Source organism: Leptonotus elevatus, chromosome 12 (genome assembly GCF_054856555.1).
Source record: "Leptonotus elevatus isolate MCC_2025b chromosome 12, RoL_Lele_1.0, whole genome shotgun sequence".
In the NCBI taxonomy this organism is placed as follows: Eukaryota; Metazoa; Chordata; class Actinopteri; order Syngnathiformes; family Syngnathidae; genus Leptonotus; species Leptonotus elevatus.
The window spans coordinates 6,339,236-6,365,610 of record NC_141250.1 but is presented as its reverse complement, the minus strand read 5'-3'; the positions used below and the strand labels follow the sequence as shown (position 1 = coordinate 6,365,610).

General features: G+C 40.5%; 1 protein-coding gene across 3 annotated transcripts in view; it reads right to left on the bottom strand.

Moving 5' to 3' along the window:
- Positions 1 to 24,848, bottom strand: part of LOC147164371 (uncharacterized) — a 34,620-nt gene extending 9,772 nt beyond the window's left edge. For 2 of the 3 annotated variants that reach the window (XR_015096709.1, XM_086091576.1), the window contains exons 1-4: positions 24,734 to 24,848; positions 19,426 to 19,479; positions 18,530 to 18,666; positions 3,036 to 7,520 (exon numbers count right to left, since the gene is read on the bottom strand). Coding sequence is in view for 2 of the 3 variants with exons in the window: in XM_086091576.1 (XP_085947702.1) it covers positions 3,036 to 3,138 (103 nt within the window). In the remaining variant the exon portion in view is untranslated. Of the gene's footprint in view, positions 1 to 3,035; positions 7,521 to 18,529; positions 18,667 to 19,425; positions 19,480 to 24,591; positions 24,621 to 24,733 lie in introns of all 3 variants that reach the window. The other variant, XM_086091577.1, reaches the window with a different exon arrangement.
- Positions 24,849 to 26,375: the final 1,527 nt, after the last annotated feature.

The following is a 26,375-nucleotide window of genomic DNA, read 5'->3' as shown; positions in this document are numbered from 1 at the left end:
CTATCTAGGTGAGTGCACTATACCGACTGACGTGCTTCCACTTTGAATAATCAACCTGGCTGAGTCATGCCGTTCACTGATTACCTTCAGAAAACAAAAGGAACACCTTAAGAACAGGCCGCCCATTTATCCTACTTTTCCATGACGTGCATCCGCCATGGACACACACACACACACACACACACACACACACACACACACACACACACACACACACACACACAGTTGAACGCACCGCTTATTGGAATTCAGAGTGGGGCCCAGGTAGGGGAAGCTATGCCCATATATGAGCATAGGAGGAACCGGGCCAGGTGTGTGTGCACACAGACAAAGTGTAACCGTGACGTCGCCGATGCGCTCTTAGCTCCAGCCTGAGAACCGTGGCCTGCCTTGTTGCTGTATAAACAAGCGCGCCGTCACGCGGCCAGCGAAGTAAGGAAAAGTAACGAAGGAAGGAATGAGCGCTCATATAGTTGACATTGTTCTGTTGCTGAGCACACTTTTCTTGCATAACTACACTTCAGGGGGAAAAAAATTGGCACGTCTGGAAGACATGACCTCCATGGCAGCCTTCAACGCGCGCACGCGCGTGCCATGCGTGTGTGTCAATGAGAGCAAAAATGCTGGTCAAATGAAAGGCTGCCACAGGTAAATTATGGCTTGATTGTTGAAATGCGATGACTCAACAAAGTCAACATAGCAAAGCGAGTATGTTTAACAACGCCGTAGTTAAAACAAAGAAGCCATTAAACCATAACAGGAATGCTCAGATGTCTTCAGAAAAAATTACAGGAAACTTCCTTTTTACTTTTTCAACTTGGTCCAAGGTGTCAAAATGTCTGCCCTTAAATCTTAAAATTGCATTTGAACTCCGTGGCTCCAAAACAGCAACACCTACTGAGGTGTCACCCAGACAAATTAAAGTGTGGATGCTTGTGAGTCCCTGTACAGTATTAAAGTATTAAATATGTTCCAGTAGTCTCAGATTTTTGGTCACTCCACAATGTTGTGTGCCACTTATTTGTTCCATCTAGAATGCCTTAATCCCCCAATAATAGTCATTTTTATTTTAGTTATACATAAATATGATACACATACATATATATTTTTTTATAATTTTCTACTACATTAAATACAGTATTACTCACACTAGTCTCCACCCATCTATAGTTGAGGAACTAAATTCCTGGATGGAGCGTCCTTTTTTTAATGCCTGATTAATATTGACATTCCTTAATGTTCAAATAATAATGAAACATAATATTACAATAAAATATAAACCATAACATTATTAATCCTAGTATCAGTGCCCTCTTGTGGCCGTTTTACAATCACTAACTAGAAATTAGCAGAAAAGAAAATTGCCACTAATTTCATGCAATTTTAAAGAAATGCTATATTGGCATACATAAGTCTTTCATTAAAATTATCTGTCATTGTTTTTTTGTTTTTTGGGGTATGTATCAAAATATAATGGTATCGGTACTTGGTATCGGTGACTACTTAAGAGTTGAGGACTCGTACTGGTATCGGTCTGAAAAAAAGTTCTATAAACATCCACACAAACATACATAGGCCTATTAATGAATTGCCAAAGCCTAAATTTATCGCACTGTGATCACACTTTGAATTAAAGTAAGTTTTTTTTTATTGCTTAGTGAAATTCACTGTGATCAATATTTTATATTTACATTACCATTTTATCAAAATTTTTGAGGAACTGCTTTTTATTTATGTCCTAGGAAGGCCATAATAAATTCACGAAATATAATATGATGTAACCATATAATTATGCATGTTTTGGGATTTTTTGTGGTTTCGTTTGTTTTTAGAGTTGCGTGGCTGTGGCTTTCCCACTTTTCACCGAGAGCATTCGCACAGCTTTTTGTCAAAATGTGCAAAATAATGAAATGAGCAAAAACCTAACATGTAATAGTAAATTTCCCATTGTCTCATTTCTTTCTGTAAAATTATTATTTTTGTGTGTGCATATTTTAGAGCCATTACCACTAAATAATCCGACAGCATAAATTGATATTTTTCTCACCCCTCCTCCCTGAATGTGTGACTGACTGCAGGAAGGCGTCAGGCCTGCTTCCTGCCAAGTGGGACAGGGCAGGGTTCATTCCATAAGGCAGTGTTGATAAGGCAAAGAAGAGGAGGGGCGAGGTTAATGGAGGGAACGGATTCCACACTAATCTCATTGAAATTCCCGCCAAGCATCTCACAGGCAATTTCCATCGATGTGGACTCTTATCAAAGTGCTTGGACAGCAGATCACTCGCATGACAATGCAATTTGTGGAATTCCAACGATAGCCTGAAGTGAAGCGATATCGACAAAACCTTAACATTCCGACTCCATTGAAGAGATCTGCACGTTGAAAGTTTGCGGGAGCGCGAGAACTCGTGATTAATTGCAATTGTCACGATGAGTGTGAGACGTTTGCAAGAACAACATCAGAGAGCACGCATACATAAATAGACACACAGTGGTGGTCAGCTGGTGACTAAGCCCCCTGCTACCACCCCCCCAAAAAAAAGCCAAAACACAAGCACGTCAAACCTCGGCACAGCCAATCAAGAGCCGCGTCCATTCATAGAGTCCGAGCTGTGCGATATGACAACCCCTCCTCCCTCCCGCCTCATACTCCAGCCGCTTCATTCATGCCGCCACCGCCGGCGAACAGAATGAACGCTATGTGTGTCAAGAAGGAGAGAGGGGAGGGCGGGGGCTGTTTCAGCATGACCGAGAGAGGAAGCGGCACCTCCATCTGTGGCGCGTCGAAAGTCGGAATCAGCTCTTATGACACCAGTACACCGGTCATATGATTGACAAGAATCAAAAAGCACTTGTGCCGACCCGAGAGAAAAATGACCGCCGAACCATTTCTGGCCCCCCAACCCTCAATTTGGAGACCAACCTTAAAGCTTAACTTAGAACATATGATAGCCATCAACAGCAGCATGCATACTCAAGTCTGGGAACTTTTTAACCCCCTCCCCTCTTTTTTTTTTTTTTTTTTTTTTACTTACCCAAGCTTCTGCCTCCTGGACATTTTCGCAATGAAGGGGGGTACCTCCCCACATCCCTCATCCCCTCCTCCTCTTCCCCAGTCTCCTCCAGAGAGTCCTCCATTTCATACTGTCCCGGTGCTGTCCCGTGCTCGTCTGCCTCCGATCGGGATTCCGGCGTCACTCTTTAAACTTTTGCCTGCTCCATCAGTGGGCGAGAGAGGAGGAGGAGGAGAGAGAGAAAGAGAGAGAGAGAGAGGAAAGACGCGATTGGGTAACAAGTTCTCACCCACATCCTCGCTTGGACAAATCACACACTCTCACTTTCGAAAAAAAAAGAAAAAAGAAAATTCTTCACTCGTCCGCCTTTTATTCCTGCTGTTGCATTCTTCTAAGTGTAATCAGTAACAGGCCAGTGACACACGCACACACATGCATATATATATACATGTGTGTGCGCGCGTGTTGTGTGTGTGCGTGTGCGCATGCGCGCGTTCGTGTGTCCCGTGTGTCGCTCTGGGCTAAAGGTGCTTTCCCAGCGCTCTGGAGTCATCACAGCCGTTAAAACTCCACGAGCCAAAGTAGCGCTATCACATGTTTCCTCTCTATCTCCCTCGCTCGGCCCCCCAACACACACACACCGTCTCTCTCACACACATACTCAGGATCAGTGCTCCAGCACTCTCTTTATAGCGTGGCTCTTCAAATGAAGAAGAAAAAAGGTGGTGGTGGTGGTGGGGGAGGGGGGGGGGGGGGGGTTCTGCGAGCAAGCGAAGGGGAGTGTCTTGTTACACGGCTCTCAATTGAGGTTAGAGAGAGGACATCCATTGAGAGAAAAAAAAAGAGAAGGGAAGACGAAGGACGAGGAAGGAGAGGGGAGGGGGTATATTGTGTGAGTGCGCGTGTGTATCGTCAGGAAACCCCCGGCAAAAGAGCTGGGACGCCTGTGGAAATGGATCCGAAGGGTGGAGAGCGACATAAGAGGTTGGGGTCTTCAGCCACTAGAACAACCCTTAGAGACCTCCACCAAGGCCAAATAATCCAGTGATTTGTATCAGCACCAAATTGTACAAAATGTACAATTGTCATTTGCATTAATGATATATAGCACAAATCCATGGATTTGTATATGAAGTATTAATATAGTTTTGCTAGATAAAATGATACTATAAATGATACTATTGCTGCTGCTGTTCTCACTGCCAGATGTTGTGAAAATCGACATTCATTTGTGACATGTATCTACTGATGTAAAACTGGAATTTCCCTATTGAGGGACTTGTGAAGTATATTGTATATTGTTCTATTGTAGGACAAAAAAACAACAACCTGTTTACGTGTGTGAGCGGACAATTTACATACACATATCCCGATCTAAACCCTGAGACACGGACATCATTATTCAAATGGACACATTTCTGTTTTTAAAGTTCTATCAAACACATTGTATTGCTCCAAAAATTTCATTCTGTCCTACTTCGCCATGTTTGTTTACCTTTACTTATTACGTATTTACGTATTTTTTGTGGGTTGCGTGCCAGATGCACATATGTATATACATGTGCGTATATACACACACTTTAAAATTGTCCCCTTAGAGACAGAAAATAACGTGAAAACGCCACAGAGAAATTGATGTAGCCAAGTTGGGCTCGCTTAGAGAGTGGCAACGTAAGATGGCCGCCGTTGTTCCTGTACTCAATAGACCAAGATTCTTGGCGACTAGAGCATGCGCAGAACACAAATAATAATTTTATTTATAATTTAATATAAAAATATTAAATATATTTTTTTTGTAATGTTGCTAAACAACAAACAAGCAAACAAGCAAACAAGCAGATAGTGCTGAACAACTGGCCTCCAAGCCATACTTCTTACTTGATACAAGTGGTGACATAATTAAAAGACGCACGAGGTGACCACAGCGTCTGAATAGGAAGTCGCTAACGACACGGGCGGAGGTCCCTGCCATGTGTTGACCTTAGAACAACCCTGGTCCTCGCCTCTGGCATGGCCCCCCCCATCCTCCGCCAGCCTTCACCTACTTCCTGCCATTCTACCGCCACGCACGCCGTGGCTGCCAACCACGCCTATCGAATAGTGCGGACCCACACCACACCCTTACCCACCTTTCTCCACCCACTCGCTGGCTCATGGGGGTTGAGGGCGGAGGGTGGGAGTTTCAAACCTCCAGGAATGACATAGCTGGTTGCTTACTCACAGGAGGTCGTGTGACTCATCAAAGGCAACGCTGCTGCACCCATGTTACACACACATTGCCACACATACACACTTCATTCATAACTTTTAAATACACTCCCTGACTCACTTCCCAGGACATTTGACCCAAATAGCCGCAGTTTTTTTCCTGCTAAAAGAACAAGTCACGAGCTATGAATTCCATCCGAATGTTTACACCTCTCCCAACTGAGACAGATAAAAAATAAAAAAAAGAGAGAATTACGCTTGTTTCCCACCCTGGCTATGATGAGCTCATGCGGCTGTGGAGGTCCCGACCCAATGTGTAGCACCATGATCTTATACCATTGTTGTCGCCCAGAATAACAACAGTGTGACATAATGCTCCTCACAAACACACCCCTCACTATCTCCCAATAATACTAGTGTCATCTTCAGCAGATCCGAAGGAATCTGCTCCAATTTAGTCTCGGGTTGGTCTAAATCTCATTTTGGCTTGGTCTAAGCAAAGTGTTGGGTTGGTCTAGATCTTGTTAAAGGCTGTTCTAAACCAGGATGCGAGATAACATAAACTTGTCTATATGATCAGTTATGTGATCTCACTTTTGGAGGAGGGGAAATATTGAAGATGTGCAGAACATAGGTTTGGCAAATGCTGGGCAATAATATTGTTATTGTGTTCAAAATGTGGTCTTGGCTTCGGCTGGTCTAAACTTAGTTCAGGTTTGGTCTAAGCAAAGTTTGACTTGGTCTATACTTAATTATGGGTTGTCTAAACCAGGGTTTCCTAACTGGCAGTGGAGGTACAGTAACATTTCAGGCGTCATCTTTAATAAATGACATTAAAGTTGTATAAGGGGTGCAAGAAATCCTTTCATCTTCAGCTTAATTTTGTAAGCGGTGAAATTTATGTTCTGTCGGCGTGCAGTGTACAAAAGTTGGGTAACTGCTGATATATAACACTGTTAGCGTATTTAAAAGTCTTGGCTTAGTCTAAACAAAGACTTCGGCTGGTCTAAACCTAGTTCTGGTTGGGTTGGTCTAATCCAGGGTTTCCTTAACCTAAGGTGGAAGGTAACATTGCAGGGGTGTGTCATAATCTTCATATGACATATTATTGCTACATACTTCATAAATGCCTAACAGGGGTGCCGTAACATGAGGAGTGTGTCAAAGAAAAGATTTCTAACTTCTGGTCTTTCAATTTGGTTTCGGTCTAAGTTTTTGTCTGGTTCGAGTTTGGTCTTAAACAAGGGTTCCTAATGAAAAGTGTGGCCTAATATTTCATAAGATGTAAAAATGTAAATTTAACACTTATCAAAAGTATATAAATAACAGTTTTTGTTATAAATTCATTCTCTTCATCTTGAAATGAGATGACTTTTTTCAAGAACATTAATGAGATAATTTTTATATGGAAAACAACAAATTGATTGTACTGTCAGTGTTCAAATGTGGTCAAAGTTTTAAAAAAACCTTGTTTTAGTTTAATTTAAGGAACATTTTCATCTTGATCTAGTTAATAATATGGCAATGCAGGTGTGAAATAATTTTTTTGTGGGTGTAAACATCAGTTTGGCACTTTTCAAATGTGGTATGAATTCATTGAAATGTTGTATAAACTGGCCTCACTCATAAAAAGTAATGTATTACTTTTTAGGAAAGAAGCAGGTAAAAATTGAGTGGCAAAGAAACATTTCTTGTTGCCTTGTTCAAAACGTCCTCTCGAGATTAACACCAACAGTCATCATTTGGCCTCGTCATCATTTTGGTCTAAATTGCAGTTACCATATAATATTTCCAGTTTTGTGAATTTAGTATAAATGTGCTTCCAATATCTTTGAATATATATGATAATTGACATTATGTACGTTATGTACAACACAATAATGTCCCGTAGGTATCTTCAGGTGAGCTTCTTGCACACATGCAGTTTGCACCCTAAAAGAAGAGTGCTCAAAAGTGCAATGGTCCTGTTTTGGTACCATTTACTGTTATGAGCAGTAAGCACAAAGGGCTCCAATGCGGGGTGTCATGTGCACTTCAAAGACTCTGTGGTTGGGACTCGGCGGTGATCTGATTTTGGCAAAAAGCCTTAGCCTCCGGCGCGGCGCTGGTTCGTTGTGACGACAGAGCGAGTAGGTGTGCGTGAATCACGGCCTGTCGCGTGTCCATGCGATGAATGAACGGGTTTGTGTTTGCATGTTGCTCGGCGTCGGGTCCGACAGGCGCTGGTGAGCTGTGGCAGCAGGCAACGCTCGATCGAGAGATGAGTCAAGACCGCAGTGGCTCGAATGACTCCAGTAGCTGCCAAAAAACATCAGGAGTCACATAAACGCCGTCTTTGGTCCCTCATTCGTCAGCATTCTGTCACCAATTTTGTCCAAAATAGCACTTACTAGTCCAAAAGTTAGACTTTTTTTTTGATTTTTATTTATTATGACAAAAAGTAACTATTTTAGTAGTGTTAAATTTGGTGGTTTCAGCATAGAATGACCGCCATGTTTGTGGAGTGTCAGCATGTCTGCACAATTTACACACATAATTTATTCATTCACTGGTAAGAGACCATCAGAACGAGTGTGCAAAAGATAAAAGTGCTTGCTGTAAAGTGCCGATGCCTTTACGTCAAGTGCTGTGATATGATAAAATAAATAAAGCTGGAAACAGCTGAGTGTCATTATTGGGTATACATTTCAAATTGCGTTTAGAAATCTTGACTGCCTTGTTAAAGATGAAAAGGACCATACGAATTGTTATCAGTGCAAAATTCGAAAGGCAGCATCTGTGATAGTTTGTGAGGGTGTTTTAGTAACTTCCACATTTGTGAGGGCACAATTCATTCATTCAGGTTTTGGAGCAACGTATGCTGCCATCCAAGCAACGTCTTTTTCATGCTTATTTCAGCAAGACAAAGCCAAGCAACATTCTGCACTTGTCACAACAGCGTGGTTTCGTAGTAAACGAGTGCGACTTGCCAGCGGTCCAGACCTGTTTTCCATTGAAAACGGAGACCCTGGACTGCTTAGCAACTGAAGTTGTACATCAAGCAAGAATGGGAAAGAATTCCACATATAAAGCTTTAAGAGTTAATGTCCTCAGTTTCCAAACGCTTAATGAGTGTTGTTAAAGGGATAGGCGATTTAACATTGTGGTAAACATATAGCCTGGAAATCCAGACTCACTCGCGGCTTAGTCTGAGTCTGGTCAACCGCCCTATCAGTCGAATTTCTGAGGCGGGGCAAACCTGAGCTGACATACAGAGGAATGAACCAATGAGCAAAGAGCGGACGTGACGTTGAAGTCTTTTTTTTTTGCGGAGACAGAGTAAAAATCCAACATGTTTACTAGCCGAAGAGAGACAGTAGTGAATGACGTCGTTGTTGCGGGAAAAACTTGAAGAGTGACGTTGCTTACGAAGACGACGTCACGCAAATAGACAAATTTGATTGGCCCGGCTTGTTTTGTCTATGGATGCCTGTCCAGACAACACTTTCTTGTTGCTAGTAAACATGACCTTATTTGGAACACGTTGCGGGCCTCAAATTTGAAATGAATGAACATTTGCACAAAAACAATAACGTTTATTTGGAATGTTCAATAGCAATTTTTTTTCAGACCGATACCAGTACCAAGTGTCCAACACCACTAGTCCTTTTGACATAAAATTTCTGTTAAACTAATTACATAATTTTAAGCATGATACTATGAAGTAGGAAAATAGGGCTGGGGGATATGGCTGAAAAATATATCCCAATATAAGAGGGAAAATATCATTCATAGTACAAAATACAGGTACATACAAGTACAAAAAAAGTAGACAACAGGTGGGTATAGCTCTCTGTGTATATACACATAAGTAAGTAAAAGCGCTAAATTGCCTGCACTGCATTCAACAGGAAAAAATGTGCATCCACATTGATGCCTATGTAAGTTGAAGGACAAATTATGAGCAAAATGCTCATCAATTTTTCCAAACTTTTTTGCATGAATGTTTGTTGTTTTGAAATTTCAATGAAAAACAAAAATATGACATCTTATATTTGGGTTATTTGTACTAAAGGGCTCTAATCTAAAGCGCGGGAAACATGAATCACCTGGAGCTCTTTGGCTCTCACCATTAAAAGTGACATTTAAAATTATGCTGAGGTTTGTTGCAAAAAGGTTTGTTGTTTGTTGTTCTATCATAAATGAGCTTTTTTTTTGTTGCCATTTTAGAATGTGACTCAGCCTATTATGAGAATAGAACTAACTGCCTGCTGGCTTTCTCTGGGTGGATACAAGGGCGGAGATGTGCATTTCAACAGGCGGGGGCCCTTCCTTCATGTTGCCACACGCACACACACACACACACACATGCGCACACACACAATGGAAAGGAAGCTGGGGATTCCTGAGATTCCTGTGGACAAAAAGGTGTGAGCAGCCTGGGAATTCTGCTGCGGCGCGCTCGGGTAGCAGTTTAATGGACGGAGGTGCTGGTGACACAGCCGCAGATAAACAAGACTTACACAGATAAGGTCAAAGAATTCAAACAACAGAGAAAAAGTAAAGGAGGGGTGGGTGGGATGCAACAGATAACAATGATAACGTTAAAATATTTGGGATGTTTGGGAAGCGAGCTTTAAGATATTGCTAATCACTTCTCAGTCTTGCTGACTTGTATTTTTCCAAAACACACCCCTGTCGGTAACTTCAAACGGAACAATCATCAAATCGCTTGCCACAATCGACCAATGACAATGTGACGTCCCCTATTCTGAATAAAATCGTTATTAATGCTTGCACGGAGAAAAGTGAAATATTGAATGTGAAAATATTTAACCAAAACAAAAATTATGTTCACCCAACCGAAGCAGACTTTTGTGACAAAAGTGGTGTTTCTACGTAAAATGGCTTTCATTAAAAATTCAGCACTTGCTTCAACGTTTGCTTGTTTGCAGGACAGATTTCTATGAAACTGCAGAGACGGCTGCCGGATCTTCCAAACGATGCATTTCATTTTGATTAGGACCCGTAATAACTTCTACGTTTTGTTGTTCCTGTCTACTTTCATTGGGGCCAACTGGTGCAGTAACTAACCCCATCCAGCAGAGGGAGCTGCAACTACAGGAGCGAAGTGAAAAAAAAAACACTGCCATTTAAAAAAATATTTAATTATTGCTCCAAACAGCTGAATGAATAGAACAATGTTATAGTTCGGTATTTATTATAAGAATATTAAATAACTTTAGCTGTCATTATTTTCCCTTAAACATATTGATTGTTATGAAAATTGCGGAGCCATGAATACATTTGTTAAATTCATCATTGAAATATTCCAAAATAACGGACATCGAACCTTATAAACTACCAAACTATTTTTGTTTATTGATCATTGTGGACTATGCATATATACCACAGATTCTTCATGTGTTAGAAACGAATTAGTAATGCACATGCTACATTTGCAGAATAGTTGCTCATCTAGCATTACGAGTTTATTGATTTATTTTAAGATATTGTTCCACCAATTGCAGAAGGTCAGTATTCCGCTGAGTGCCATTTGAGCGGTGTTAACTTCACAAGGGGCTTAGGGGGGCATGCCCGAAGGAACCACACTGACTATATTAGGCCAGTATGTTTGTAGCAAGCACTCAATCCAACTGTGATGTCATGGTCACGCTGGCGAGGCATGACTGCATGTCTTATCTGTGCCCACTGGGCTTGCGCTCCATTGCTGTCTGCCTGACCCTGACTCCCCCAGTGTGTGTGTGTGTATGAGTGCATTACCCGGTAGTAACCCCGCTGAAACAGGTAAACCTCTGCAGCTTCACCCGTGATGCGTTTGTGTCACACAGGAATTTTCCATGATTATGGGAATAATGACACCACACTTCTATTTTATGCCACAAAAAAAATAATTGTGAAGCTATTTAAGGCAGGCCTAACGAACGAACGCCATTTGGGGTCCAGGTATTATTGGCCAACAAAGCTTCCTGCATGGGCCTCTTTTTTGAGATCTGTCTCTGGCCCAACCCTCCTCTGCCCAGCAACCTACAAGCTTGTCACGTTACTCGCATTCATTTCCAGGCATGCTGTCACCAATATGGCCCCTTCAGAAGATTACCAAATAAGACTGAACATTCAATAATCTCTAATTACTACTATAAATGTTAGTCAAGTCTATTGTCTAATTATTATTATTATTATTATTATTATTATTATTATTTTTATTATTACTACTACTATTACTCCTACTACGGTAATTGGACTTGGTTTATGATCCAACAACCAGCACTTGAACACTGATTTAAGGGCAATACTATTCTTTATAAAATTTACTTTCTATTCGATTTTGTTGTTGCTCAAGAACATAAATAATATTCTTATATTTGCTTTTCAACCTTTTTTTGGTCATCATTTAATCAGCAAATAAACCCCGCCACATGTGTTTAATTAGGGTGTTGCCCAGACATGTCCATTTTTTTTTAACATTCTGTCTGGGTGGGCATCATGGAGGGATTTATAAATTCCTGAACATGTCCGGTTTTCATTGTTTTTATGACTGCTAGACCACAGACTGTTTATATACATATATATATATATATATATATATATATATATATATATATATATATATACACACACACACATACACTTTTTAGGTACCTCACTTACTGAGCATTTAAATAAGGTGGTCTTGACACGGGTCGATTTCCCCCTCCTTCCCCACATAAACAAAAAAAAAGTTCAATCGCAGATGATTTGTTGCTTCAAAAGTAGATAATATCTTAAGTTTGTGCTTGGGACATTTATGTCATTACTCCTTTTTCAAGTAAGATTTCAAATGAGAGTTATGTTTTTCTACCCATACAGCAGAGCCAAAATAGTTATGTTTGGCATCTTTGAGTAAACTTTGAGTTTCACTCAAGCATCTTGAGGTTAGGCCGAGTATCCTCTTTTTTTGGAAACCAAAATATGGTCATACGCAGCATGATTTGACTGCGTTAGGTAAATGTCATTGTATACCTTTCACTAACCCTGCTAACTGACATTTGAGTTAGAGTGAAAAAAGAATCACATGATGGGTTTTGTATTTAGCTACGTTAGCGTCTTGCTAATGTAGCCTTTACGAACAAGCCTTGCTTGGCAATTCAGTCCAGTCGGAAGTCTGACTTTTTCTACATTTGATTAGTTTAACGTTTTCAAATTGTGAGCTCTACGTTACACACGCCACACACAGACACAAACGGTTTGTCTGTTCACTGTTGTGTTCGCAGTAAGCAGTAGGCTCCTCACACGGTTAATTAGTATGATATTTGAACCAGTAAATTCTATTGACATCTCACTCTTTCACTTCACAGGCATGTTTGAGTGGTTCCCACCCTCACATTTTTAAGACAGGTGATAAACGGGGTGAAAAGGTTACATTTCTCCAGCATGAGTCATGTTTGATGAGTTGTTTGGCCAGGAACATGTGAACACCCATGAAGCATCATATCATCAAACAACATTTAATGAAATTCTTGTTATTAAAACAATCCAAACTTAAAAGAGTACAAGGTAGTTTTTTTTTAAGGTCAGTATGAAGTAACAGGCTTCTTTTTTGGAACATTAACATGATTTTTTTGAGAAAATTTGACAAACTGTGCACACAACATTGCGTGATATGATGCTATCATGCTAACTCATAACACTATTAACAAAAGTGTGACAAATGAATGGAACTGCACCATTACAGTACTTGATGCCCTGGGGTAATTATAGGCATCCTTTGGCAATGCTAGAACAGTCACAACAGAAGAGTCCAACATCAAAACAATAGTGTGACAAATTCATGGTTCCGCACCATTAGTTGATGTTATTGGGGTAAACCCAGGGTCGGTGTTCAAACTACAGCCTGCTGTCCCCCTTTTTTTTTTCTTTTTTTTTGTGGCCATGGCATGTATTAAAAATATTTGACTGGCCTGCAACGCTGTCTAAAAAAAAAGTGTGATGGGGCATCATGAAAGCAGAAGGTCCCTGACAACTACTACAAGTACTTTGACAAATGCATTTATTTTATCTTCAGCTTTTCTTAACATGTAAAGGCACAATGAAACTATTTAGAACTAATAAAGTAACATTTCTCTCCATTACAGTGAATCAAGATAATTCCATTTCAGAAATAAAAAAGTCAGATTTATGAACATGTCACATTACGGTAAAGATCCTTAAGTAAACAGTGCTATAAAGTTTTTCAACCTGCTACAGGTTGTTCTTTTTTAGAATCTGAACATGGAGGTCAACTGTGTGCAGGGGTGCATCTATTCTAGTCGGCTACAGGGAAGTGGACCACCCCAAAATCTGGAAAATCCTAAACTATTTGCCGCGTTAAAAAGAATGCTGTGATGTATTCGTTTTTCAAAATAACAAATTTATACTGTACAAACAATGTATAATTTATTGATGGATTGGTTTTAGTGTGTTTGATAAATAAAAGTGGCAATGGCATCCTTTGATTTTTCTGTACAGGAGTTTGAGAGGAACACATAACTAAATGTTTAAAGGAAGTACGCTTAAAAGTGTTTTTGGTCTGTTAATCACAGCATGTGACTGAACCAAATCGTGTAAGATTTGATAAGACAGTTAAGTCGCTAAGTCAGTCAGTATGAATCTAAGCCTGACAGTAAGTTGCTATTCTTTTACAGAGACACACAGTGTCCACCCTGTCAGCGGAGGCATGACGGAAATGTGACTCGTCTAAAGCAACGACGCTCCACTTGGTCATCACGGCACAACCCCCGCCTCCTGCGTCCTCCCCCTTTCCTCTTCCTCTTCCCCTCAGAGGTGCGAGAGGGAAAACATCTCTAGTGAGTGAATGAGCGACTGTGCTGCCTCGCAGGACACGAGAGCGGCGAGCTCTGCCAAGGCGGTGAGGGGTCACGCCGCTAGGAATGCGTGGTCTCCGAGGACCGCTGCGTCGCTCTCCGGCTCCCCCGGTGGTGAGCGAGTGGCATGACGCTAAGCGGAAGCGCTTCTAAAGGCGTTTCCTGCTCTCACTTCCACCTGGGCCTACCGTACACGCCCATGCTGTCATCCACCACTTCCTCACCACTCCCTCCCGAGCCGCTCCCCCTTGGCGCCGACACCCCCGCCCCAGACTGGTGGACTCCCTGCGACTTTCCCGGAGAACCACCTTCCATTATCTTCACGACTGGCGCAACCCAGGAAGTGCAGCAAACGAGTGAGATCACCGAGTCGCGCTGGCCCTGAGCCCGACTTCCACTTCTGAGAAAGCTTGATTGAAGTACGCAGAAATGTAAAACTCGTGTGTCGAAAAAGCAAAGAACAGTTACACATGTTTTTGACGAAAGTGTTCTTTCTGGTGTGCTGCTTACTGAGGGTTACAATAGTTTAAAAATTTTCATTATTAGTTAGTTTATTTAGTTTTTTTAACTTATTTTATTGAATTTATTTTTAGTTAGTTTTTAGAGCAAGGTTTATTGTTGTTATTTTTATTTTTTTAATTGCTTTGTTCTAGTTTAGTTTTAATTAATGTTAGTATTAGTATTTTTTTTAAACATATGGAGTATTTGTGAAGTGCAAGATAAAAAAGGTAACTAAGTATTGAGTAATAAAGTAAACTACAATTTCCAAATTACTGTTCGACCTTCCTTCTTCTGTACAGCCCAACAGTGCTACCAAAATACATTTAAAATCAGCCCCGACAATTCATGTATGATCATATTAATTGACAAAAAATATAATCAGGGGACATTTTCACAATTATAGTTATTTTTTGTTAATTTTACACACGTGAAATGTAGTTTCAGTTAGTTTGAGTTTTTTTCCCAAAGCGTTTTCTATTGTGATTGTGTTGGGTTAGGTCATGAGGTCATTGTGTTGTTATGGTCCTGTATTTGTCTTTGTAGTACAGTCTAGGCATTTATTCTGTCATATAGAATTGTGCATTGCCTTATCTGGAGTTATATTATTAAATTTACAACATTGCGCAAAGTCGATTTATTGCAACTTAAATTTGGTTTGAGTTTACAATTTTAAAACATTCGCATACATAATAAGATTTGATTTTGGAGATGCGATTTTGGGCTGTTTACAATAGGCCTTTATTTTTGTTTTGTAACACCAGGGTCTCATGTGATGGAAGACGGGACAAAAATACATAAATAAGTGGGACTCAAAACTCAAAAATATTTTTGATAGTTCAACAATTCCTACACCTCTGTGTTGATCAAAGTAGTAAACAATGTCATCACAAACTGATCAGTTGAGGCAGATAGCCACCACCCATTAAGTCACAATAACTTTCAAATTATTGCTATACATTAAATAGCATGTACACCCAAATTTTTCAACTTTCACCCTTTTGGACAAAACAAGAAGAAAATATATTTTTGTTGTTTTTCAAAATTCTGTGTCATGTCTATGCTCCCATGTTGAAATTAATTCCCAAAATGCATTGTCACCTCGCATCAGCCGTCTTAACAGAGAAATGCTTGTTGCTACCTCACATGAAAGTCACATCTGAGGGCATGCAGGCCGAGGAACCGCTTGTGAAATCGTCTTAGCGCGTGTCGACCCGGCACAGTCCCCCCGATGTCACTCCTGATTGCTTACGACTTAGCGAAGAAATACATGCTCAAGGGCGGCATGTGAGCGTGCTGCTCACGGCGGATTAGACTGGCTCGAGGTTTTGTCCCCAACAACGAGCAATTAAATGTGAGAAAAAGAGCGAGCGGTTCCAGCAGAGGCCTCCTCTGTCTAAAAAACAGGCTGTGAATGGACCGCAAATGTCTGCTCACACAGAAGATAAAGAACCGGCATCACACAAAAAAATAGTGCCCAGTTGCAGTGTAGGTCTCTGCCAAGATTTTACAATTAATAAATTGTAGTGGTCCCTATTTAACCCTACGTATCATATTAAATACAAGACATTTTGAGCCCTCTATTTCATGAGTATATTTTTTTTCCCATTTAAACCCTGACGTATATGATCTAACACATGCATTGCACGGATAATCCATTAGAGGGCAGTATCACCCAGCTGATGGCTTTTTCTTGCATGATCGCCCCAAATGAGAAAGGAGGGACACATATACTTATTAATAGTGGGAAAAGTTATTTCTGATTTTTGTAAATACTAATATGTTTGATATGTCTGTTTATTGTTATACTTTTGACAGTTATAAATGTACAAATTTAAAGCTTTGTGACCGGATGTATAAAATATGACACAAATCAAATGTCATATGAGGAAGTTGATTTCCCCCCCCAAAATTGTTTGTTTGTTCAAAAGGACTAATAAATACTCTATTTACAAACAATCAGAAATGTCTCTCATACATTTCATGTTTCAGGCTTTATAGGGTTAATTAAGAAAGTTTCTGCAATCAAATGAGCGCAGTCCGACAAGAACGAGCTGGATGTCACGCAAGTCGACAAATATGATAGGCAGAATTTTGCTCTAAATTCGTCTCTGACCACCAGGACTAGCAAATTGTCTGGGGGAAACCCTAAATATACATCAGATTTTTATCATGAAAACACATCATGGTCAACATATAAAGGACCGAATAACAGAAATCACACACAGGATGACGCAAGACTTCCAAAGTGACTCAACAACAAAAACACGACTTCCTGCTTCAAGAACAATGATGATGTGAAACATTAGGGGAAAGTGGGGACAGTTTCATGGTCAGACAGATGGAGAAAAAAGTTATTTTCACTTGCTCCAAATAGCTATCCAGCAGCGTCCTCTCATTTTGGGGTGCGCGGCAAACTGACTCACGAGCGTCGGCCCACTCAACAACAACAACACCACCAGCACCACTACAACCGCGCGCCGCCTCCTCTTCCTCCTCCTACTCTTTAGCTCAACCCCGACCGTACCCCAGCGTGGGAGGCAGCCCGGCCCGGGACCAGAAGAGAGCCTTGGGCGAGGCACACACACAAACACACACACACACACACACACACACACACACACACACACACACACACACACACACACACACACACACACACACACACACACACACACACACACACACACACACACACACAGCCAGTGCGGGCCCACAACTCTGGAGCCGATTTTTTTTCATGCACCCACGCACACATTAACACACACTTCCAGCCCACACGCGGTACCCACGCTGATTTTTAAAGCACCTCTTTAATGATGTCATGTGCGCACATGTGAAGGGATCATGCAGGGGAAACACGTGGGAGTGTGGGGGCGCTACACTGAATAGATGTGTACTGTAGCTACTGTTACATTTTGCACACTCACACACATTCTACACGCTATGGAAACACTGCAAACGGTTCTACACTTCTGGGCCACTACATTAGGTACACCTGACAATCTAGTGAGCCATGTCCAAAATTCAATTTTGAGGTATACATCAAGAAAATGCTTGTTATCGTCCTTGCAGTGCTTCATCCTGCATCGCATTATGATGCTGTGCAATCAAGCAAGAATAAATACAAAATGAAATTTGATAAAATTATGATAAATTAGGAACTTTTATGGGTTAAATGTTTTAGTAATAGCTTATTTTCTTATAGAATTGTGTCTCATGTGGTCAGTATATGGCGCACTGGCCTAATCATTTTCTATATTGTTGAAAAATGCCTTTCAATACTTCCAATTTTAATGTAATAATCAGCTACATTTCTATTCATGCATTTCGAATAATAATAAAAGAAAATAACTTCCAAATACCACATCATTATAGTTAATAAAGAACCACTGAATACAACTTTTGCAAAACTTTAACATATAGACTTTTAAAAAGACAGAAAATGTTATTCTAATAGTGTTAATGTTTCGATTTTTATTTTATTTATTTATTTATTTTTAACCTTTAAATTCTACAGACACCTTTTATGTTTTAAAAAATAAAATATTTTTTGTTCACTGCTTCACTTTTCTTTTTGTGATGCCGGATCAAGTAGGCTGCTCACTACTCGTTCCTCATATTTTCTCTTCTTTTAACATCGAAGAAACTCGGGGTGCTAAATAGTGAACCACCAGGCTTCCCGTTCTGTCCCCCTCTGTTGGTCATTATTATTTTTCGTGTCTCAGACTGCGAAGACAAATTCTTTGTGTGTTTTACATACTTAGCCAAGAAATTCTGATGCTGAACTGCTAATTGCCGGCACCTTAAATATACTCCCCCAATATGCACAACAAGCACAATAATAAACATTGTTACATATAGCTCTCTGGCAGTGTCTCTTCTATTGCGTCTCACAAGATCCTCCTTAATATTGTGGCCAGTCAGAGCAGACTAATAAATTAATATAATTTGTGTGGCACTTACCATAAGGACGGGAGTCTGTGAGGGTCATCCGTGAAGAACAGGTGGAGGAGGGGCACGTCACTCCCACCCCGTGCTGACACTGCGGCGGGCGCGATCCTTAAGATTGGCTGGGTGTCACACATTATGGGATGGCGGTGCTGTGAAATGGGCCAGATTGCTCATTAGAATATCTCACATTTGCGCGTGGGCGAGCGTTTAGCGAGCCCGCCCCCTCTCCGCGGGCTCCAGGAACACTCGTTCTCCGTCCAACGCCATGCGAGGTCCTGACCCGCTGAGTCTGTCCGCTACCAAGCCAGTCCAAGTTACACAAGTACACAACACGATGGCAACTTAATCGCAAACATCGCAAAAAATTCTAATACAAAAGACAACTTTGTGTTATGATATATATATATATATATATATATATATATATATATATATATATATATATATATATATACACCCCCACACACACAAACAAGATTTGATACGGTTTTTGACACTGATTCACTTTCAAAGTGGAACGATTCGATTCAGTTTGACTCACTGGAATTCGATTGAATTCAATATGTTGAGGCTCAGTTCTAGAGGGTATGATGCAATGACATTTTACGTACATGGGATTGAACTTGTTGTCATTAGTGTAAATGTGCCATTTCTTTCTCAAATATATCTCTCTAGTCAAAGATGATTCGATACGTATCTTGATATATTTCCAAGTGGAATGATTCGATTCGGTTTGATTTGATGCAATCGCATCTTTCAAATGAAACAAATATTTTCCGGTTTGAACCAATTTTTGTTACACCCTTGTTATAAAAATTTCGAATGGCCCCCAGTGAGCTTACTTAAAAAATGCTGCCTGACAGGCAAAATGCTGGGCACCCCTCATGTTAGGAAAAAAATGGCGGTACCTGAGCTCTTTGGTCTTGACTCATACACCTTCAGCGGATGTGTCACTGCAGAATCTGTGAGGTGCACACACACACACACAAACGAAAGGAAGTCACAACACAGCTTGTGAGGGTCATTTTTCAGTGCGCCCACTTCAACATCCCACGCAAAACAAAACAAATGTGTCAATACAAAATTCAGGAAGGGCACTTAATGTATCACCTTTGCTAAATATTTTATGCCTTGGCCATTTTAATGAAGGCACCCCTCTCCTAACTAAGCAAAGCCTACAACGGTGCTTCTGCAGTATGTACTGTATCACAGCGTTTCCCCAACTTTTTAAGCCATGTAGCCCGTGTCCCGACAACGTTAGCGCACCCCTTCTGTAAAAAACAAAACATAAAAAAACATCAATGCAAAGCGCATGATTAAGCCATGCACCTCATTTACATCATACAGCGGGTGCAGCCCTCTCTCCTCCACCAAAACAAAACAGCCTGTCAGGGTGCACCCAAAACATTTTCACCTTCTGCATCCTGACAGAGTTGGTGTGCGCCCTGTCGCTCTTCCAGAAGAAAACATAAACGATGTTTAGGACACATGGCGTGAGGGTGATCCTTAATATGCCAATTTATATTAGCAGAGTTGTGCTGCACTTTAAATCTCACAGAAGTTTATATTCCCTTGTATATGCCATCGTTAGGACTTACTATGAGTTGAGCAATTGTGCAGTCATCGATATACTGTAGTGAAACACATCACAGTATTTAAATATATAGGAGAAAACGGACTTCCCCTTGTTCTTTAGCAAGATTTAACTATGTGTATAAAAAGAAACCGACATTTTAATATTTGCTGATACTGTATCTGGAGCCATGACAATATGTCACATTAGTTTGTCCCATCCTTTGCTCTGTATTGATATTATTACAATAAATAATTTCCCAAAGTGTCTGACTACTGGGTCGGCCCGGCAGCATTCCGAAGTCCATGAGACATTTGCAGAATTCCTTTCATCATCACACTGTCGGCTTGGCAGGTGAATCTCATTCCTCACGCATTATCACATCTGGGTGAGGACATGCAAGGAAAAAAAATATCCCCAGAGCTCTGCGTGGAAGATCCGAACTTGAAAAATGGGTGTCCAAAGTCCAGCCAGGGAGGGATTTGCAGTATTGGGTCTCATTTAAGGTCCTTACAGGTCCTCATGAGGTGGACTCTGGTCCTTACCTGAACTCAGACGTGTATCTGTTCAGATCCAGTATTTATTATTTTAAGGACTGTTTGTTATTTAACCTGCTTTACATATTTGAGGATTTATATATTATCAATTAACCAATCCAAAATTTGATTTTGATGCACATTGCCGTATAAAACATGTTTTGATCGGTGCGCTTAAGACAAGCTGAAGAATGTCACTCTATTAAAAACTCCAAATTGTTATAGAGTGGAGGGACAGAATTTTCATTAGACACTGTTGAAAGGTTAATTTAAGATTTATTTTCTCCATTTTCAGACATTTTAGGATGTCTTAATTCGTAGCACTTTATTTTTCAACTTTACATGTTTTGACTGACGCTTCTAGCGGCGACTATAAATAGATGTTATAAAGGCGTTATGTAAAACATGTTCTCATTGCTTGTTTGGCTACATACTTTTGAAGTACATGCACGGGACCATAAATAATCTCATTATGTTAAAAAGGCTAAATGACCTGAAAGTAGAACAGGATATAAATATATAATAATAAATATTTAGGGTAAGGTATTATTATTTTTTAATATAATTTTTTTAAGATGCACCTCTTTTATTTATTTGTTTGCTACTACTTTTACAATATTTTGTGTAATTAGAGTGGAAAAACAACAATATACTGTATGTTGTTGGAATTTTATTACAGACTTTTATCTTTTCTTAGTGGCAACACTAACATGCATTCTCATATTCAAATTTTCCTGGAGCGGACCTGTTTAACTGTAAACGGATGACGCCTGGCGTATATGTTACACCATCATCTGCGTAGTAGTTCATTCAAAGTGAAAGTGAACAATCATAGTGGCCTGCGGTGATGTCGTCAAAAGGGGAAATACACCTGTTGTGGGACTTTACCGTCGCTCCACAGCAAAAAGTCGTGACTTCCCTTTCAAGCGCCTCGTCATTTTCACTATGATTGGCCAGCATTAGCATGCATCTCGCCGCGCGGCTGCCAGAAGCCGGAGAGCAGCGGAGAAAGCCAGGCAACGCTGTCGCCACAGGATGTGAAATTCCCTGAATACGTTTTGAGGTAGCCCACTCTTGTCTGGCTATGAGTGCAGGGGAGCTTTAGGTGTTTTCTCAACAACATTCCCACCCGAGCAACATATTCTTAATGTACTATTCTCAATCTTACACTGAGAGTTTCAATTCAGCTCATCCTTGTTATGATTTTTAACTGAAAACCACATGCACACTTAGTTTCCCCTCAGTAAAGAAGATTGAATCTGATTTGCTGAAGAAATCCCATCAAGTGGGAAAAGGTGTCATTCAGCCCTCATGCATGTTTCACATTGAGGAATCAAATGAAATCAATAGTTAAATGCAGAGAAAGGAAGATGTCATAAGGCATGCAGCAAATAACACATCAAAAGGATAAAGTACATGTAGGATTAGATAAGAACAAATAAGACTCATCAAAAACTCAAGATCCCATAGGAAAACGTCAGATGATGATATGAGACAATTAAAACAAGTATGAAATGATAAGACAGAGAGAGAAAAAAAAGGTAGAAAATGCTGCCAAATGAATGAAGCCAAAAATGGAAATGTAAATTGCATACATTGGATGGCAGGATGAAAAAAAGCATTCAGATAATACTTTTAGGTTAAAGACTGACATCACTGGCTGACACGTTTATTAAAAAAACGAAGATGGGTGGTTGTGAGAATTAAGTTAGAACACAACACAATCAAAGACAAAAAAAAAAAAAGGACCGGGAAAGATGGAATGGATGTGATTTTTTTTTTCAAAAATAAATCAAAACTGAGTTAGGACGGTTTGACACCTAAATGAAGAGATTGAATCATATGAGACTTTGCTTAATAAAACAATATAAAAGCATCACATATGCCGACGTATTTAAATATATAAAAAGGAAAAAAAGTGGCGATACGAAACTTTTAGCAAGAAAACAGTCTAAAGGAAAGGATGATGTGAGATACAGAGTGGATTGGAACAAATACAAACATAGATATGATTATTTTATAATGAGTACAAAACAAAATAAAAGGATGAACCTAATTATTTGATACTTAATAAAAAATAATACAAGTAAGGCTTGAATGATATGATCGTTGATTGAAAAATACAACAAAAAAACAAAAACAAATGCCATGAGTGTTACTAAAAATACAAACAGGAAAAAACAAACAAAGTTGGTTTTATATATTTACAGTATATTAGATAATATAATATATTGTTAATTTTTTAGAGTTGTTAGAATTACACAGCAAAACGCTATGAGAATGAATACATACAATTTTTTTTTATTGATTATGATGTGATTAAAACTCTCAAACTGAGGATGCGGGGATGTTTTAGTGTCAGAATCAACTTTTTTTTAAAAAGTGTTTTTATTTAGTTTTGTTGATACACAGCAGTGTAATGCATATGGATTCCGGGTTGACACAAATCATCAGCAAAGAGTGGCGGGCAGTCTCGGGTCATCAGTGTGCACTGAACTCGACCCCGGACAAACATGTGAACGTCGAACCTGACATGGCAGTCGCCTTTCAAGCTACCGACAACAACAAATAAAAAACTGGGCGAACATGTTTTTTTGCCCCAAACCTTGAAGGTACGAAAACAAAATTGGTGAAATGTCTTCCACTGACGACTGAATTGCCAACTTGCTCCCAATCCCAGGAAGGTGTTTTCACCGTCTCCTTCACTGGGAATTCCCCTCTTGGAGCCACAGCTGTACATTGGTCTGTGTGTACATATATGCGTGTGTGTGTGTTTCCTCCCTCATTCCCAGGCTTCTGAGTTAAAGCCTCTTAAATGCCCCCCTTTGCCTTTTGTCCTCACGTTTCAGCTGAAGTTTCCCTGCATTCATACCACTATTCCGACTGTGTGTGTGTGTGCGTGTGTTTGTGGGTGTGTGAACGCGCCGGAATGCACTTTTGATTTGACAGACGCCTCAACTGCATGCAATAAACATTTTAAAAACAAACAACGATAAAAGAAGGCTAAGAAATTAAAGGTGAATTTTCACTTTTTTTGCACATGCATGCTTTTGGCCCTTGTGCAAATTCAACACTTACACATTTGCGCACACACACACTCACACACACTTTAAATATGTGCTCTGGCTCAACGAGAGCTCTGCACCCACTCATCCACACAGCCACCCACACACTCACGTGCACTGCCAAACAGCGCTCGCTCTTGAGCCACCCACCGCATCCCCTTCCCACATCACCCACCACACACACACCCACTCAAACACGCACACATGCACACTTTTCACACCGGGCTTACACCTCATCTGGTTTCCTCGATTTTGTATTTTTTGCCAGCGATAAAATAAACACAAATACATGATAATCACATTCCGTACATATCTCTCCCGCCAGTGGGAAGTTGCGACTGGTTTTCTGCAAAAGTTGTTTGCCGTGTGTGTGTGTGCGTGTGTGTGTGTGTGTGTGTGTGCGCGCGCGTGTGTTGGTATGTTGTGCAACCCTGGACCCAGAAGAAGAGAGAAGAGGTAGAATGAGTGCGAAGGAACAAAGAGATCTGGGGCGAAGTCTCACACATTCCTCAGGCTTGCCAATATTCTACCAAGCACCATCGCTGCTGCTGCAACTCACACACACGCACACACACACGCACACACACAGGGTGAAAGAAGCCTACACCTCTTTTTCTGCCAAAATGTTCCCATGGTGAGAAATGTCTTCACCGTAAAAGACGATATCATGGATTGTGCCAGACAAATATAACAAGAGAACCAACACATTAACAGTCACACATTTTTGTTTTACGGACCAGCGAAAAGTCAAAACGTCCCCACAACAAAATGTGGGATGTTAAGGGTCATGCTCACAACGATAGATAGAAAAGAACAACATGTGGGATAAAAGCACATTTGTGTCATTCATCTTGAATGAACAGTAAAAGTTTAGCATGCAACTTAAACACAAACGCTTACAAATGCTTGACAAGCAAGAAGAGGCCGTCCTACCTTGTGATGTTATTTTTTTGTCGCAGAAGAAGGAATGCAATTAGACAGAAAGAAAAGCAGTGAAAAGAAATGCATGTTGTGTTGTTATTGTGTAAAGAGTGAGCGCTACCTGAGCACATGGCACGCCGCGTCGCACTTCCTCCACGCGCTTTTGTCTCTCTGCTGCTCGGCTCGCATGCTTCTCCATCTGCCTGTCTCTCAGAGTCTCTCCTCATGCCGTCCTCCCTCCCTCTCCCTCCCTCTCCCTCCCTCTCGCACTCTCTCTCTTTTTCACTCTCTCTCTCTCTCTCTCTCTCTCCTCCTCTTTTGAGGAAGTAACACGGCTCACTTGAGGAAATTTTAGCTTAATGCTAACTGCATGTGGCTAATGTGTGTTAAAAATTGCTCTATATTTTGAAAACGCTCAACGGACAGCCCGTCGGCCATATGTAGCTAAGTAGCATAGCAGGCTCAATTTTGGTGGTGATCAGGTGAATTCCCTTGGAGTAGGACTTGGACACCAAAATGGCCGACTACCTCTGAGTCTCAGAGTATAAGTTCATTTTCTGTGCGCACTGCTGTGATGAACATGCATGTTAAGTTTTATGTAAGTTGGACACACTTGTGGCTTGACTTAGAGCAGATGTTGTTTGAGGGCCGCATACACAAAAATGGAATTTTGGGTGGCCCACAGCCCTGTATTACACTAAACTAGGTCCACCTCTGCACTGAACAGCAGCCAAATCCCATCTCCACATTCAGAACCAAAGCAAGAGCAATCTGTTGTAAGCTTCTACTGTAAAATTGGATTACATTTATCCACCAGTGTTTTGAAGAGTAATTGTGTTAGTCGTAAATTATTTATTTCTATCTTTGCATATTTAGAATATCTCTACACAAATTAATTATTTGTGGCACCTTTTTTTTTCTTTCACACCTTCCCTTGTCACTCTGCCTACCTCCACCTTATTTTATTTGTACTTTTTTAACTAATCTTTCGGGCCGTGTCAGATGTCATTTTTATATAAAGTATATGCCGCGGGCCGCAAATGGCCCCGGGCCGTAGGATGGACACCACTGATTTAGAGGGTCGTGTTCAGGGCCGCTAAAATACATATGCACATTTCTGCCCGGATACACATCCACCCATTCATTTTCTATAGCGCTTGATCTCATGAGAGTTTCACTGGAGCCTATGCCAGCTGACTTTGGATGAGAGGCGGGGTAATGTCAATCACACGGCCACATATAGACAAACAACCATTCACACTAACGTTCACAACTATGGAGAATTTAGAGTCTTGAATGAGCTTAGTATGCAATGCTTTAGAATGTGGGAGAAAACCAGAGTAACAGCAGAAAACCCAAACATATACGAAGAAAGAGTGAGCCGGATTTGCTCACCACTAGCGCAGGATAAAATTGTTGGGTAATAAGAATTGAAATAACAATAATAACTAGACAAAGTGCAATTTCTGCAGAAATTGCGTTGGAATGCTGAAAAGCTGAATGCTATTAGCCGAATGCTAAGATTTGAATGGATGTACTTATGAAGTAAATTGAAAGATAAATTACTAAAATACTCAAATCTGGTCCAAGTGGGGTTTGAACCCAGGCACTCTGTGGTGGAAGGCAATTGCTCTAACCATGGAGCTAACTTGACTAGTTTGAAATCATGGTGTATTTATTTTTGAAAAGCTAACATGCATTTGATAATTTCAGCGAAATTATAATTCATTTCCTGACATGATAGCCAGCTGGTTAACATGTAA